General features: G+C 43.0%; 1 protein-coding gene across 1 annotated transcript in view; it reads right to left on the bottom strand.

The window, feature by feature from the left end:
* Positions 1-18,377, bottom strand: part of Ntn4 (netrin 4) — a 113,713-nt gene that overhangs the window by 61,796 nt on the left and 33,540 nt on the right. The window contains exon 3 of the mRNA XM_004623799.2: positions 10,413-10,691. Within this exon, the coding sequence (XP_004623856.1) occupies positions 10,413-10,691 (279 nt within the window). The remainder of the gene's footprint in view (positions 1-10,412; positions 10,692-18,377) is intronic.

An 18,377-nucleotide genomic window follows, 5' to 3' on the forward strand; every position in this document is an offset into this window, starting at 1 on the left:
CTTAGTGGATTTGGAGTGGTGTCTTTTTTCTTTTTTTGGTACTGGGAATCAAACTCATAACCTTGTACTTATCAGGCAGGCACTGTTCCGCTGAGCTACATCCTGGCCCAAAGTGGTGTGTCATTGTCATTTTGATTTGTATTTCCCTCATGACTAACGATACTGACCATCTTAGGTGCTGTTTTGTTTTTGAGACAGGGTTTTGCTGTGTAGTCCAGAGTGGTCTTGATTTCACTATGTCGGGTCGGCGAGACAGGCTGCCTGGAACTCAGGATCCTCCTGCCTCAGCCTCCTGAGTGCCGGGGTTATGGGTCTGCACCACCACCCCACCCCCTTATCATGTGGGTACTGACATAAGGAGCAGGGCCTTCCTTCCTAGAAAGGTATCATTGTGCATTAACAATTTAAGTCCCTGTTGTAGTCAGACTGCAACTTGCAGGACAGAAGGAAAGTAAAGCATGCTGGAATGGACTCCAAGAGCTCTCGCTGATCAAATCCTTTGGTGGCAAAGTGTAGCGCACAGCAGAGAACCAACTTAGTGGCCCATATTAGTCACTTTATACATGTCTTAGTTGCTACATTAATTATAAACCAAATTTTTATGATTGCATTAAGGTTTTTTGTATGATAAAAGAGAAGTTAAGGTTAGGATGGCATTTTAAAGTTAAAATTCATTATATTTGTTTTTATTTTATTCTTTTCATAAGAAACTCTCCAAAGTGATCTGAGGTTTTTTCCTTCACTTCAATGGGATAAATGCAACATGAAGCAAATGTAATTTGGAATTTTGTGGTGTCCTTCACCTCGCTTCTCCATTATCTTGGACAAGATCCTTAACAAAATTGCCCTCCACTTTTAAAGTAAGGATAAGAGTACTGAACCCATGGTTGAAGGTTGAAGAGAAAATGTGTATAGATGTGTGACATAATGGAGACCACCGTTAACACTGTATTGATCAAGACAATAGGCCAGCTGTGGTGGCGCACATGTGCAGGCTCAGCACTCTGGCAGGACAGCACGTGGGAACCCAGCCTGGGCAAGTCAATGACGCAAGGAGGCCCTGTCTCAACAACAGTTTAACAGGTTAAAAAATGGCCAGTGGGAAAGTTCTGGGTTCAGTCGAGAGAGAGAGAGAGAGAGAGAGAGAGAGAGAGAGAGAGAGAGAGAGAAAGAGAGAGAGAGACAGAGACAGAGACAGAGAGAGACAGAGAGAGACAGACAGACAGACAGACAGACAGAAACAGAGAGCTAAAGAGACAGACAAAGACAGAGACAGAGACAGAGAGACAGAAAGAGAGAGAGAGACGGAGACAGAGAGACACAGAGAGAGAGAGACAGAGAGAGACAGACAGACAAAGAGACAGAGACAGAGAGAGACAGAATGATAGAGACAGAGAGACAGACAGAGACAGACAGAGACAGACAGGGATCTGAAATACGTTTCTTATTTTTAAAACATCAATTAATTGATTTCTATATTGATCCAGGAGGTTTTGAACCTATTACAGTTGAACCACTTACACACGTGAATGTCCCAGTTTTTACTATAAGAAAGCAGATATAAAAATTCTAATAGATATGAAAAGCCAGATGTATAAGCAGGTAGCTACAACAGCGAGGCAAATCCAACTGAGACACTTTCAGGGAGGCCTGAAGATGGCCGGGGCTTTGCGTCAGGGCCATATGTAATCTACTTACTTGACTGTATGATACACAGACTGTCTAATTCTTGTGTAGGATGCTAGTGAGGTCAGGTGGCCAAGTGTGGAGCACAGCTACACTCCCTTCTACTCCTGTTAATCCCAGAGATAAGTTCTCCTTTTATTACTTATGGGAATGGAATGAGATTACAAGCAAGAATAAAAGATAGATATGCCTCATCTGTGAGTTTTCCCTTCAGTTCAGTAAAGGGACACAAGAGACATCTGGTGGTCCCCTGTTCCCTGTCACATTAATGTCCCGGCAGGAGCCTCATCTGGTGTACAATGAAGGCAGAGCCCTTTGGGAATTCTGCGTGCTCACTGGTCCAGCTAAAACCCAGGCCTGCGTCACATGAGGAATGGTTGAAAAAGATGTGGTATGTCTACACGATGGAGTATTACTCAGCTATAAAGAATGAAAGACTTGAATCCTTCATATTTAAGTGGATGTCACGTGAAGATATACTTGTAAGCGAAATAAACCAGACCCACATGTGTAAATATCATATTGTCTCTCTAGTATAAGAACTCAAAAGAAGAAATACAAATAGAAAGGTCTAACACAATTAAAAGGAAAGCAAGAACTTGAGGATTGGACAATGAGGAGAGGGCAAGGAGAAAAGCTGGGAAACATGACAGGGGCAAAGCCATACATTTATATGCACAGGATGGGCAAGGCCATGATCCTGAGAAACATCAGCAGGTTTTTGAAACTAGCAGCTAATTGACAGGATTCTCACCCTGACTAACTATACATGCTGGTACCTGTGAACCAAGCAACTGCCCTGAAGACAGCAATGTGTAATAGAAGGGTCACGCTTGACATGCCTGTCATTCTCATCTTCTAAATATGTACTTCTTGTCATGACATACCAATTATTACCATACTGTCTCTCAAGTAAAAGGTTTTTTTTTTTTTTTCTTTTTTCTTGAAATAAAGGGTAATAAGTGAAAAAAAGACACAAGAAAAAAAAAATTAGACCTGGGCCCGGCAGCTGAGCCCTTAGGCTGCAGAAATAAGACGCAAAAGACGCTTGATCAGCATTAATCTTCATTATAATTGTTAGTATATAAATATTTAACTGTTATAAACAATCATTTATCATAATGTGAGCTCTTTAAAAGCTAGTAATATATCGGCTTTTTAAAATTTAATCAAAATTTCCAGGTTTTTGTATTAAAGAACCAGAGAAAAGTTGACATATCAGAATTCTATCTACTACAAGACATCTTCCTGTTAGTCAACAAATATGATAGCCCTTCTAGATACCCGTATGTGCTTTATTTTATTCCATTAAAATATTTACACTGCTAAACTATAGCACAACTGTTATCCTAGTTATCTTATCAATGTTTTGAATGCTAAATTAACCGGTTTTGTTTTCTTTTATGATTTACAAAAATTTAGAATTTTCTCTGGCTGGTGAGATAGCTCAGTGGACTAAGCTCCTGCTTAGCCAAGCTCAGGGCCTAGGGTTCAATCCCTGGCACCACATGCCATAACAGCCCCGCCCCCAGGTGGGCGGAGCCACTGAAAACGGGCGTGGTGGTGGGCGTCTATAATCCTAGCACTGGGGAGGCCGAAAACAGGAGGATCACTAGGAGTCCGAACTGTGTAGTGACACTCTGTAAGAAGTATTTAAAAAAAATAATTTTTATCTTTCGAGGTTATTATAAAGTGTCTCTGTGTGTCTTTTAGTCTTATGTGTCTGATCAATAAAAATTCTCCTTGCTTAGCAGGCACAAGTCTGTAATCCCAGGTACTGGGGAGAGACTGAGGTTGGGAAGATGGCAAGTCCAAGGCCACTCTGGGCAATTTGGTGTGGCCCCATCTCAACACAAAAGAGCTGGGGATGTAGGTCAGCGGCAGCGCGCTTGCTTGGCATGAGTGAAGGTCTGGGTTCAATCTCTATTACCCACCCCCCATCCAAACCTTCTTAGGAGAGAACAAAGACTTAAGTTACAATTTATCTTCCACTGAGCGTAATTGTTCTAGGCCAACCTGAAGTACATTTCCAGCTTTTCCAAAATTGGCAGGACATGAATGAAACACCACGGAGATGTGGCTGCGAAGCAGCATCAGATATCCATTGCTAACTTCAGCTTTCTCTCTCCTTGGGGCGCCCTCCCTACCCCCTCATCATTATACTGGCCATGAAATCCAGGCTTCCAGCTATCCATAGTATGGATTCCATGATGCTATGCCGAAGAGCAACTGTTTATGAGAAAATTTGCCAAGTGAGATGTGCTTTCAGTACTTGAGTGGGGGCACTTTACAGAAAGAAAAATGTCAAATTGAAGTTGTTCCTTCCCCATAGTTCAAATCTGTTAAAGAGATTCATTCTTGTATCTTTAAAATGTGCCGTTTCGTTCTAAATGTATGTGCTTCACTTTCTGCAAAGCATGTTCACGAAAGACACAATATTTTTGAGAACTGACCTTACTTTTGCACTGGTTTTACTATATTTTCCTTTTGGAGATAACAACTCTGACACCAACACTTCAGTGTATATGTATTTTTATCCTTTCCCTTCTCTGGGAAGCCATTAAAGGTCTATCAATAAATATTTAAATATTCTGGGAGAACCCTTGAAAAAAATTCCCCAAAGAACCCTTTCATGAGTGTGAAGATCATTTTATGACATCTCTGGTTCTGAAGCCTTCTGATTTCCTAATAATCGAATAAAAAGAGTAATTATTCATTGCTCAGTGAGTAGTTAACTCACTGGTAAAGCACTCCCAGCAAAGCTCAACCACACTGACAGTAGTGCTCGGCTCGAAAGGGCAAGACCTTGAGGTAAGTTAAGCAGTCCCTTGGTACATATGTCAGATTGGTAGGCTTTATCTTTTGTCAGATTAGGAGCACATTGCATCCCTGCTGTGACAGGATTAACCTACTCCTACAGATCCTACAGTGTCAAATAAAATGGCTGCTGTCTTTTACCACTGGCAAAAATGATTTAGGCGTGGTGGTGCATGCCTATAATCTCAGCCTTTGGGAGGCTGAGGCAGGAGGATTGTGAGTTTGAGGCCAGCCTACATTACATAGTAAATTCAAGACTTGCTTGGACTGCATGTGAAGAGACCCTCTCTCAAAGAACAAAAGAGCTGGGGTGTGGCTCTGTGGCAGAGTACTTGTCTTGTATGCAGAGACTCTGGGTTCAAGCCCCAGAACTTCAGAAATAAAAATGAAAATGAACTAACAATCAAAGAACAAAACAATACCAAAACCAAAATATTAGTACTAGAGATAAAGGTAAAGGATGCTAAATCCAAAAATTCCTCATCTAATAAAAACTAAAGATACCCATTCCCTAGCCCCCCAAGACACCTCCTTCTGAGCTATTTACTTTGCAGATTACTCAGAACTACTGGTTTCATCCTGTTTCCTTCTTCTTTGGTTCATTTCGCTAATTATTGCAAGGAAGAGAAGAAAGAATCAGTGGTAATTTCTGGTTCCGTATTAAAAATAAACAATCTGGACAGCTTACCTATCGCCATAAGGATGATCTTTGCAATGGTTTTTTCTTGGCAGCCTGCTGGCCATGGAAGTAGGTGCAGCAGCAAGAAATCTGAGTGTAGTTGATCTATTACTACGCTTTCCAACCTGCGCACTAATCTCCTTGTACCCTTGTCTGCTTCATGTTTAGAATAGATACAAAATATGCACCTTCTAGGGCTAGAATAAGGATCAAGTGTAATGAAGGAATGCAAATTGAGCTTATGAAGTACACAGTAGGGAAGTTAGTGAAGAGAACATTCTTTGTTCTCTGGGGCCCTTACAAAGTTGAGTCTGTGGCCCCGTGTCTGCCATCCTTGGTCTCCCTCCTCATCCTTCTTTTCCTCCCTGTCCCTGCCCTCTCTTTCCTCTGTTCTTGGCATAATGTCAGCCCTGGTTTGATCTATAGCTTTCCAAGCACAACACTGTAAGAATGAGCACCAGTGTTGGCAGGTGAATTTAAAGTGTAGCTCCACCCCTTTGGGCAGTCAGTTAACATTTTCGTGGTTCAGATCCTCATATGTAAAAGAAAAGGAATGATGACACATTATATGCCTGTGATGATTAAATTCAATATTATTTGCACACAAGACCTGACACACAGGAAGTATTTAGTAAGTGGTAACTGGCAGCATTTATAATTGGTGACAGTTAATTTTTCTAGGCTGAGATCTACAATTAGTTTCCAGGTGTTCATTTCCAAAGATGCAAGTATATTTTAATATATAAAAAGTTTTAAATTCTAGGTTAATGGTCACATTTAATGACCTTTTTCCCTCAGGTCTTGAAAATCAGAAGTTTTCTAATTATACTTTTTTTGCCAGGTGTGGTGGCGCATACCTATAATCCAGCACTCAGAAGGCTGAGGCTGGAGATGTGCTGTGAGTTCGAGGCTGGGCTACATAAGCAAGTTCAAGGCCAGCTTGCACTACATAGTGAGACCCTGTCTCAAAAAATAATAGTAATTATATGTTTTTCCGTATTCATAGTGCAGTAAAGGAATTGTTAAAAATGAAATGAAAACTATGGTCTTAAATCCGTTCTGTATTTGTGAGACACAATATATGAGATATGCAAACATTTAAACATACTTGGGCTCAGCTGGGAAAATCTTTTGAAATAAGATTATATGAAAGATTCTAAAACTATACTACAGAGCTGAGTGGTGAGGTGACATTAACCTCAGACCCCACTAATATGGCTTCATAGATCACAACATCTGCTCAGATTTAGAGCATATCAGTTGAAATCCTGGCACCCTTTTCTAATCAGTTTGTCACCTCAAAAGAAAACTCTACCTTCCCAAGTGTAGCTCAAGGCATCCAAACAGTTCTCCATGGTACTCTCAGGCCTCTGGTATGCAATGGATGAAATTTTAGTAAAACAATGAGGTGTTCCATGCAGTGTACTTTCTTATTACCGTCCCCCACCCCACAGCTGTAAGATCACCAGTTGCTGCCAAAGGGAACGCAGTCAGCCCTCTGCAGCTGCAAGCAGAAGAGAGCTGAAGGTCTCCTTGTCATGTAATTCCTGGGATCGCAGCACACTGGAATCAAAGTACAGTTTTTCTGGCCACAAAACTCCTAGCCTTGTAAACATGTCAGGAGCACATGAGCTATGATTTATTTTGTCCTTACTGGGGAAGAAGTGTGTGTGGGAGAAGCAGCGGTGGTGGACTGCATCCTGATGTCACCCTCATACGTTGTGACCCTCACAGTGACTACAGGGGTAGGTGCCACCCTTGTCCTACTGGGAACTAAGGGTGGGTGAGAGTCAGCAGCTGGGTCAGTGCTGTGACGGGTCACATTCAGGGGGTCCCTTGCCAAGCCAGGCTCTTCATTATTGCCCCAGTTGCTTCAGCAAAAGGAACAGGTGAGGAAAACTTGAACTGCTGAAGGCTAACTGGGACAGATACTGGAAGAAGGAGAAAATTGAGGAAGCTGGTACTTCTTTAAAAGGCATGTCAGGCTACAAATTTATGACCCCTTCTTACTTTCTACTCCTAAAGAAAGGGAATGACCCTAAAATCTCAGATGGCTTAAGAAATAGATCAACCTTTATGTCCTTTAACTTCCTTAATTCACCATCATTGGCTAACAAGAATTCTAGCCCATAGAATCAGATGTCACTGTATTCATTATTCATCCTAGCAACCATGTCAGCTACAGATGAGCTATAGTAAGAACCACACATTCCAAGGAGGCAATCATTTCCAAAGTTAAGATCCAGAATCAGAAATGTTCCAAAATATGATTCTTGGAAATGCCAACATAGTAGAAAATTCCACACCGACCTTATGATGGGTTGTAGTTAAAACAGAGGCACTAAAATATTCCCAAAAATTATCTTTGACCTATGTATTTATGGTGTATGAAACACTAATGAATTTTGTGTTTAGACTCATAGAATATCTATCTATCTATCTATCTATCTATCTATCTATCTATCTATCTATCTATCTATCTATCTCCAAAACATTTCTGGCCCCAATCATTTCAGGTAAAGGCTATACAAATATACTAGCTCCTCACACTCCAGAAAAAGATATAGATAGAAATAAAATTGCATTTAAGCTTGGGAGAGTGGTGGAAAATATTTGAAGTCAGAATATCTTACATTTCCAAATACCACTTTGTTTAATCTAATTGCTTATGGCTTTTTTAGGGAGTAGGGAAAGCAAGAGTTCTTGTGGAACTCGGATGCTGGGAGCAGACACAGACCTGGCCCATTACCCTGGTTTGTATCTTTTACCTGGCCCTAACTGCATGTTTGGCTTGGCCTGGTCTGGCTCTCCCATGTGTTTAATCACAGCCCTAGGAGATGCTGCTGCCGCTGCAGAAGTTGAAATCAGTATGAAAACTGAGCAGAAAGATGTCAGAAAACTAGTGGAAATTGCTTTTAATTTCAAGACAGCTTAAGATTCATAAGAAAATGAGGTTTTCATTCCATAGGGTGTTTTAGAATGGGGACTTCTCATTTTGACATTCTTTCTCTTTTTTTTCTTTTCTTTCTTTCTTTCTTTCTTTCTTTCTTTCTTTCTTTCTTTCTTTCTTTCTTTCTTTCTTTCTTTTTTTTTTTTTTTTGTAGTACCAGGGATTGAACTCAGGACCCTGTGCTTGCCAGGAGGAAAGTGCTTGTTCTACTGAGCTATCTCTCCAGCCCCCTTGACATACTTTAAAAATGGGAAAAGACTTACAGTATTTTCACCTGGGTATTTAGCTCCTCTTTATAGGTAGATAATTTTTCTGCTGAAAAATATTGCCTGGAATAATTTTATTTTAGGGGTTCTACAAACATCTGTGCTAACTTTGCAGTCAAATGCTCTACCCCTAAGCTAGCCCCCCTTGCCTTCTGTTAACTTTAGATATTCCACATTAGTTCAATTTAAGAACATGAAGAGAAGCTTCTGGAATTTTGCCCCTTTAGTATTTGAAAGCATTGAAAGTTTACACTCAGAGAATTTACTCTAAAAATTGCTTTTAAGTGCATGTTCTTGAATGTTTTGTAAGGCTCTGGAGAACTCTGGAAATTTAATCTGGTTGGTCAGAGGTGTTTGGGTTGTCACATACACCCCAAAGATACTTTCTGAGGGCCTACTTGGTGCTGCACAATGGCAGCCTCTAGGTTGTGTCTGTCCTCTGCTCGGGAGTCTACTAAGGAATGGATTTTAGGGCTTGGATTATAAGACATAGCTGAGGAAACCAAAGGCCTGTGCGCTATCCTTCACTAATCCACAGAAATATAATGACAGGAATTCCAGGACATTCTAGCTTTACACAGTTTATAGGTTTGACCTATCTCCAGCCTATCTGAGCTATTTCCTGTTTGAGTCAAACCTGAAGCTCATTAGTCTAGACACACCAAATTATTCCACTCCTTATTTGAAGCAGTGTTACTTCAAAGGTCTTTCTGGAAATCAGTAGGTATTTGTAGCCCCCAAGCAGCATTTGCTTTGACTCTGGGAGCCTCAACTTCACTCCTGGAAGTAACAGGTTGCTTCTATTTTTGTTACTCTCTGGCCACCATCCTTGTCATTTGAGGGTGTCCCATTCCCATGATGCTCTGCATCCCAGCTTGGCCCAGCCAGTACCCTCTGTCCCACTGGCAAAGTGGACCATGGCCCCTAGTGGTCCAGTACTGTATCAGGACTGGAGAAAGAGGGCATGAGTGGTGCCTTCTAGGAAAGTCACTAAGGATGCTCAGGGCTTTTAAAGTTATTTCTTCATTTTTGCTTTGCTTTGCTCAGAAATACCAGAGCCACACACAAAATTAAAGAACTAGAGCACTCTCCTACTTCTTGTCTCCTTGCCCAGTCCTCAGTCAGAGCTCTGGATGGGTCCCAGCAAGGTCCTCGCTGTCTGGGCCACCCGATTTCTCTTTCTTGAAGATGGTGAAATGAGGACAAATAAACAATGATGCTAACTTTTCATCATCGTCTTATTTCTGAGTTGCTATCAGTCGATCAAACACCTACCGGGCACCTAGTTCTGGCTCAGGTAACACACTTTGTACTGAGGATACAAGGATTACACAGTGCCTGTCATCTCCTGGACAAGAAGACATTCAGAGGAAGGCACGAGGAGAAGGGTGTAGAAGAAAGTGGGGTCAACGTGCCCGAGGTGCAGGGGTGGGGCTCGGGCTGCTCTTCACAGAGAATTATTATTCATTCTACTGGCTGGGCAGCGAAGATACCAGGCATGAAACTGAGGTCCTTGTTTTCCCTACCTCAAAATCTACTCAACAATGGTTGCCATTTATTATCAAAGCGGGCTTCTGCGTGATAATGCCGCCAATACGATTATGCCCACATCTCGCTCCTGCTCGCCTTACGCTTCATATCTGAAGGTCATGACAATAAAAATTGGCCTGGGTGTTTTCCAAGGAATCTGGTTATCAGGCTCGACTCTAACTGTAAAACTGAAGATTAAAAACCAAGTCGATAGGTACTTTCTAGGGTGGGTACGGAGTTGGAAGGGTGCACCAGCAGAGGAGGAAATATGTTAGACATGTACCAGTTCTCTGGGAACTCAGAACACCGAGGTCCAAGGGTGAAGCCAGCCTGGGCTTCGCTTTGCTCGGAGGGGGACTTCTTCTTTAATTTTTAAAAATTTTTTGCGGAACCAGGGATTGAACTCAGGCTCTTGCGCTTGCCAGGGAAGCGCTTATTCCACTGAGCCATCTCCCCGGCCCCAAGGGGAACTTCTTTTACCTACCACATGGAATCCTCCTGGGGCCTTGATAGGCCTGAAGCCATCAACAGGTACACACTGATCAGCGTGGCCATTGCAGTAGCAGCTGCCCTTGACAATGAAGTCGTAGACTGCATAGTGTGTCAAATGTTGAGGCTTCGTGTTCAGGTCATTTCTGTGGCAGGGACAAGACTGTCGTTTTAGCAGCTGCACGCGGAGGTTGGTGATCTTCAGCTGCTCCTGCAATTTGGCACTGTAAGGGTTTTCTGCATCATATGGTGGTGACAAAGCTCGGAAAATAACCTGTAGATAGAAAGAAAATGCCATTTGTGCATCGGCCTGTGTGCAAACCCTGCGTTTGTTCACCCAGCGTAGTTCCAGAACGACTTATGCCTTCTGTTATCCATGAGTGGTAACACAAGGGAACCAGACCTCGATCACACCTGGGGAGGAGCTGCCCTGTTATCGTAAGGGACAGATGGGTGTCTGTTGGACACAGAAGTGTACATCGACCCAGCAGCAGAGACTTGGTTTTTGGGAGGAAGGCAGCCATGTGGAGGTCCTAGGGGAAGAAATGGAAAGGTTAGAGGTCCTGCAGCAGAGCCAGGCTCGACTTGTTTCAGGAAGCACAAAGAGGTCAGGGTCTCACTTGTTTCTGGAAACTCATGAACAGGAAAGAGTGGCTGGGAAGAGGGACCGGAAGCAGATGCCAGAAAGTGCAGGCAGTGGTAGGGCGACTCGACTGTAGGGGAGGCTACTGGAAGGTCCTAGGCAGAAAGGGGATCTGATTTGGGTTGTTACATCTCCAAAAAGTTTCTTGTTACACATGTGCAAGGAATGGGACTTCTACATTTTTTCAGTACCAAGGATCGAACTCAGGACCTTGTGCTTGCCAGGCAGGCACTTAGGCCACTGAACTATCTCTCCAGCCTCAGACCTCCACTTTTATACAAGGTGAAGAATAGTCCTGGGGATGTCATCATGGTACAGCATGTGCTTAGCATATATGAAGCCCTGGGCTTGACCTCCAGCACCTAAATAAATAAAGAAATGATAAAGAATAGAAACAGGAAGACCAGTTAAGAAGCAATTGTGAAATCAATATTCAGGAACTTATATTTCTGACTGAAGTTTGACCTTTTCAAAGGCTAATCAGTTATTCCTTGGGACTGCGATTATTACAGACATCTTTTGGTTCTTCTTTTCTGGAGCTGCCTTCCAAGCTGGTGGCAGTTTTGGAATATCCTTCCTGGTAGTGAATATATTTCCTTGTGATTAATGAAATTGGTCAAAACCACTGAAAACCAAGTGTAGGGAGAAAAACAGTGGCTCAAATTAGTTAACGGTGCTTGGTTAAATGCAAGGTGTGTTTTCATTGTGTAGGTTATGGATGGGTGCTAAAGGGAGGCAACACTGTAGCTCATGAAAAAGCAAGGAGCAATTGTGTAGGCTCATTGCATGCTACACAGGCATAAAACTGTCCTCAGTGAAGTATGACACTGGGGGAGGGGGAGTAACTGACTTTATGCCTGGTCTTCATGCAGTAGCCAGAATGCTTCTCTATAAACAGAGTCGGAATCACTCTATGCAGGCCCCTCACCCTGCTAAACACTTCTCCTTTCCTTCAGAATAAAATACAAAGTCTTTTTTTTTTTTTTTAATACAAAGTCTTTATGGCTGCCCTGTCTGCCTTTTGTTCTTAATATTTACTGTCATTTGACATCCGTTTACTGTCCTCCCAGAGTAGAAGGAAAATTTCTCAAGGGCAGTTACAGATGTGTCCCAGGAGAGTGTCTGGTACATAGTACGTCTTTAATAATTTTTGGTTAATTACAATTAATTGTTAAATTAATTGCTAAATTATAATTAATTATTAAATTGTTCTTGGCACTTATGTGGAAGGTGAGCATTCCAAATATGTTCTTTATACAGGGTCCTCAACAGATTCACAAACTGAATTTCATGGTATTGAACTAGAAGGTAAGACACAGGACCTTGATTATAACAGAAATAGGGGCTGGGGAGATAGCTCAGTGGCATAAGAGCCTGCCTGGCAAGCTCAAGGTCAGTAACACACACACACACACACACACACACACACACACACACACACGGAATAAATAACTGAATGCCTAACCAGTGCATGCATTTCTAGCTATATTTATTTGTTGGGTACCAGGAATCAAACTCAGGACCCCACACTTACCTAGTAGGCATTGTGCCACTGTGCTAAATCCCCGACTCCTTGTTTTCATTTTTATTTTTATTTATTTTTGATGTATTTGGTACAGGGTCTCACTATGAAGCTCAGACTCGTAGTGATCCTCCTGTTTTCAGCCTCCCCTGTGCTAGGATTACAGGTATGCACCACCACGCCTAGACTCAGTGTCTCAGCGTACCTGGGGGTGGGGCTGGTGCTGCATGTGGTTCCAGGAATTGAACCCTAGTCTCCATGCTTAGCTAAGCAGGTGCTTAGTCTGCCTTATATCTGTTTTTAAACTTTAAAAAACTTAGAAAAAATTACACCATAAGTAATATTCCGACCCATTTACCCATACATAAAGTAGTGGAAAGCAATGTGTTAGGGAATAAAATTCTACAACAAATAATGTCACATATTTGAGAGTCAATATAGATGCAATTTAGAGGTAGAAATCAGAAATGAGAACACCGTTTCATATTTTGAAATATTAAAAACTTAAACCACCTCGCCCCAATACCAAAGCCCAACCCCGTCCTCAAGAATACACTGACTTTTTGAAAATACGTCTTCCCAAACATTAGCATTAGATAGACATGAAGAACTCTCACGAGAAAAAAATGTAAGTCACGTGGCTCTCCCGATTTCTCAGCTGCAGTGATGCAAAGACGCGGAAGAGAATGGGGCAGCGGTCCCTAAATAAGGATCCCACTGAAGAAAGTCTACGCGCGCTTCTTCGCGCTGTCTGGCCACCCTTCCTGTTCGTGGACACTGGTGGCAGCTGTTTGTGTCTCTGTTCCTGTCACTTACTTTCCCCTGACATTTGCCATAGCTCCCGGGCCTCCCTGCCGGCTCCTCCCGCACCCCAGAGCCCGTCTGCACACCCCGAGTTCGGGGAAGCTCCGTCAAGGCTTGGGGAACTTCGCAGCTCTCCGGCTTCCTGGGCCCAGCCCGGGAGGCTGAATGGAGGCTCTGTGATCGGAGCGCATGACACCACAGTTGGCACGCAGCTATCAGCAGGGAAGGGACATCGTGACCCCTGAGGCTGTGGGCTGGAAAGAGACGGCAGAGTGCCACAGACACAAAAGGGGACGGGAATTGAAACCGTGAAATCTTTTTTCCAGAGAGGAGACGCCTTCATCTGATACCCTGGGAAGTGGATCCAGCCTGCATCAGGAAACAAAGAACACGCCAATCCAGTTGTGTGCAACTTCTGGCGGGCCGCCCTTTGGGTCCCACCCAGATTTTCTTCAGTCGTCCGCAGAAGTCTGTACAGTGCTAACGAAAGGAAGTAAAACGGCGTCGAAAGTCTCCGTACTACACCAGCCCTTTCTAGGTTTTGTCCCCTCAAGAAACAGGATGCATCTATGGGGCCATCATTTCTCAGTCCTGTGCTGGAGAGTGTATTTTTATTTATTTATTTATTTATTTATTTATTTATTTATTTTAGGGGAGGGCCTACAGATAGGGTGTTCAGGGTCTCACTACTAGGTCAGACTCATAGCGATTCACCTGTTTACAGCCTCCCAAGATCTGGGATTACATGTGTGTGCCACCATGCCTGGTCTCAATTGCCATCTCAGCATGCCCCGGGGGTGGAGCCGGCATGACAGGCCCAGGGATCGAACCCCGGGCCCCTGTGCCTGCTTGCAGGCACTTTAATCCACTGAGCTATTTGGTCAGCCCTTAGAGGATATATTTTTAAAAGCCAGAGATCAAGCTTTTTGACTAGGATCAAGCACATTTTGATATTTGGATATTTCTTTGTCTGTTGGTGTGACTGGCTAGTACTTAATTACTTTCAATGATATAATTATACTATATTCTAGGGTCCATAGTCTGCCCATTTTTCTGCCCATGGAAAAATCTTTTATCTAAACAGAGAAACAAAGAAGAAAGCAAGCCATAGGAGACAGTAAGTACCTACAGTGTGAATCACCCCAAGGATAGCTGGGATACAATATTAACAGCTTTGTGTACCGTGTGTGTATTCTTCCAAGTCTATAAATATGAGGGGTTCTCAAGGTGTGGCCCTCAGACCAATGGCATCCCTAGGGAACGTGTTAGAAATGCAACTCAGAGGTCCTATCTCAGAACTAAAGCGGAAGTTCTTCAGGCCTGACCACCAAATCTGGTTCCACCAGCCCTCCAGCTGATTCTGATGTACAGTAAAATCTGAGAAAGATTGCTACATAATTTAAAAAGCTACTTAGAGCTCCACTGCATGGATATGAAATAATTTACTTAGCCAGGTTGTCATTTTTTCTTTCTTTTTTATGTATTTGGTTGTTGCAGGGTCTCACCACACAGCTTGGATTCCCGGTGAGCCTCCTGCTTTCAGCCTCCCCAGTGCTGGAATTACAGGCGTGTGCTACTACGCCTGGACTCTGGCCGGTTCAGCTCTTCCTGGGGGGTGTGGCTGGCACAGCTTGTAGTGCTGGGAATCAAACTGCGGTCCCTGCACCTACCTAAGCTTACCTAAGCAGGTGCTTTAGTCTGTTGAGCTATCTCGCCAGCCCCAAGCCAAAGTGCCAAGTTGCTGAGCTGTCTCCTCAACCCCAAGCCATTTATTTTAGCTTAAGCAACTAGGACATTTTCAGCTTTTCAATATAATCAACCACAAGGTTGTAGCCAAAATGTGGCTTATTGTATACCACCACTTCCTAAAGACTTATTACTAAATGCAAAACTAGTGGCTCAAAGAAAATCCATCACTTTAAAATATCGGACCCTCTGGCTGAGGCATGAACCCTCTCTGCCTGGCCTGTGGCGCCCTCCCCTTTCTGACTTCTCTGAGCCACAGACCCCTGAAACTTTGCCCGAGGATCTGGATTCTCTCTCAGCCCCTGTCATCTCTTGTGCCCAGTGGAAGGAAGCAGGGCTTCCAAGTGCCGCACCCTAGAAGGCCACCTGTCGCCTCTTCCTTCCTAGACCTTTCCCACAAAAGCCTCAACCACACTGAGAATGATTAAAAACAGCATTCTCTGCATTATTTATGTTCTGAGATGGAAATTTAGCAAGTGTTACCATGTGAATGGAATAAGGAGTACATACGAGGTACAATCATCAAAGACTTCTTTAAGAAACATATTCCGCCTTTGCATATTGCTACATACTTAACATTTTACTGCCTATGTTGAATTAGGAGCATTTACCAAGATAGACTATAACTGGATGCTAACACAAGTATGGGTGAATGTGAAAGAGATGGGGGTATAGCTTAGTGGAGGAGCACATGTTTAGTGTGTGCAGGTCCCTGGCTTCAATCCCCAACTCCAAATCAACAACAAAATAAAACAAAACAAAAACCAAATAAAAGAGCAAGCAAGAAAATTAGCTGTGGTACTGACAACTGGTGGTGCACTTGCAGCGCCCATCTGACCTGAACCAGCATGGTGCAGGTGTAGGAGGAGCACCTGAGGGCTGCTGCTGGTATCAGGAGAGGGGGAAGAAATTTAGAAGCTGTTGGGAGCTGTTGGAGCTGTTGGTGTTCCAGGGGCTGCTGCTGGTTCCCTTGGCAGACCTTGTCAGGCTGGCTTGCTGATCAGCTTGCTTATTCTCATCATTGAAGGAGCTCAGGACCTTGGTGTCACTGGGATTGGCTACGGTTCACATTGGCAAGCTCAGGTCTTTGCTTTGAACATCACCTCCTGGCTCTCACGGGGAAGATGGTGCGCTGCTCAGTCTCCTGGAGAAGCTTGTTGCGCTGGCTTTCCTGCTGGGAGCTTGGCGGTCTCATCGTAGGAGGAGCTAGGACCTCCCTGGTGCTGAGGATGGCTATGGTACCTTTTGCAGGAGCTCTGGTTCTTTGAGCATCCCTTCCTGGCTCCAGCGCAGACTCAGCCTGCTGGCACAGATCCTCATCTCGCTGGCACAGACTTTCTAGCTTCCACCAGGGTAGGTCTGTGAAGCAGAACTGCATGAGGCACTGTGATGGGCTCTCGGCCTCCAGCTGGACTTGTGAGAGGCATTATTATGGGCTCTAGGTCTTTGGGGGACTCGTGCAGAACATTACAGTGATAGCCAGGCCCTGAGCTGGATTCTTTGGTCCTTAGTGTGTGGACAGATCTCCTGCACTCTTTTTGTATACGATTCTTAGGGTGACTCTTCTAAAATAATCTTATAATTAAGTGTCCTGTATTGTATTGTTCCCTTTGCAAAAACCCAAACTACAACATAAGCTATAAAAAGAAATTGCAAAAACGTAGGGATAGCAGAACAGCTTTGAAGACTGCTTCTTTTTGGCCACAGGCTCAGGGACTGGGTCAGGTCCCGGCTGATTAGCCACCTTTGTCTGCCCTTGGGGCAGCACATGCACATGGGTCTATTGTTAGTGCCTGCTTATTGTCTGCACCTCTTACCCCACTCGGCTCCTGGGGGAGGGAGCATGTTTGGCGAACAGCTGTGTCCCCAGCGTGTCCCACAGCCTCTGGCACACTGGGGTATTTTAAAATTACCACTGCAGGAATAAATGAATTATTTCTCAAATTTCATTCTAAAAGGAGAAGCCTAACAGGGATGAGGGTTTGGTATGAAGAAAGGAACATGCCTTCCCTGCAAGTTCTGCACCCTTGGTGAGGATCACGTGAACACACGTATCCATGTACTAATGCCTATGTAAAAATATGTAATACATTTCCAGGTGGCTTTGAGTGCTCCTTCTTGTCAGTAGCATACAATATTTTTCATATTCTCAAAAGGATCAGGCAAGCAGAAGCAAACACCCACAGAAATGCAAATAGTAGACCTTTTCCACAGATGCAGGTCTCATCTTCTTATTTACAAAAAATGCAAAGGTAGGAACACAACTTCCTTTACTCTAATGGTATTTAAAATTCTAGATATTTTAATGTTCTTAGCGAAGTAGCTTAACGTCAGCTATGCTCTCTGTTATTATTCTGTTTCATTAGGTATTGGGTTTATCTTTATTATTTAGGGTTTTTTTGCTTACTTTGGGTTAAACGTGTGCTTTTTTTCCTGCTGGTGTTTTTAAGGGGAACCTGAGATCGCTGACCTAAGATCTTCTTTTTTGCCCCTAAGTAGTTCTCTTGTTACATTTGACCAGTTTTGATGCTGGATCTCTGTTTTTAAGTTCAAAACTACACTCTGACTTTTCTTTTGATTTCTTCTTTGACCACAGGTTTTTCTAAGGCCCTATGAGTTTCCAAATATTTGAGGCCCTCCCAGGTTCCTTCTTGTTACTGATTTCTAATTTAATTCCATTCTGATCAGAAAACATACTTAGTGTGATACAAATCCTTTCACATTTGCTGATATTTATTTTAGGGCTCAGTGTGTGGTCTGTTTTGATAACTGCTCTGTTTGGCCTTGAAAGGGGACCAAAATCTCTAATTAGAATGATTAATTTACCTATTTCTCATCAGAGTTTTCCCTTCATATATTTTGAAGTCCTATTATTTGGGTGTACACACATTTAGGATTATTACATCCTTTTAACAAACTGGCTACTTTATCAGTATGAAATGCCCTCTTTTTTTCCTAGTACTAGTTTCTATTCTACCGTCTATTTAGGTAGTAACACTTTCTTTTGAGGAATTAGCATTGTAGAGCTTATTCTGTATTAGAACTTTTAACTTAGTTCTATTTTTATAGTAAAAGGGGGTTTCTTGAGGGCAGCAAAATTGATCTATTAAAACATTTTATCCAGTCTAATAATCTAAGTCTTTTTTTTTTTTTTTTTTGGTGCAGGGTCTCACTACACAGCCCAGACTTGTAGTGATCCTCTTGATTTCTGCCTCCCTAGTGCTGGGATTACTGGTGTGCGCCAC

This window comes from Octodon degus, unplaced genomic scaffold (genome assembly GCF_000260255.1).
Source record: "Octodon degus isolate 3935 unplaced genomic scaffold, OctDeg1.0 scaffold00004, whole genome shotgun sequence".
In the NCBI taxonomy this organism is placed as follows: domain Eukaryota; kingdom Metazoa; phylum Chordata; class Mammalia; order Rodentia; family Octodontidae; genus Octodon; species Octodon degus.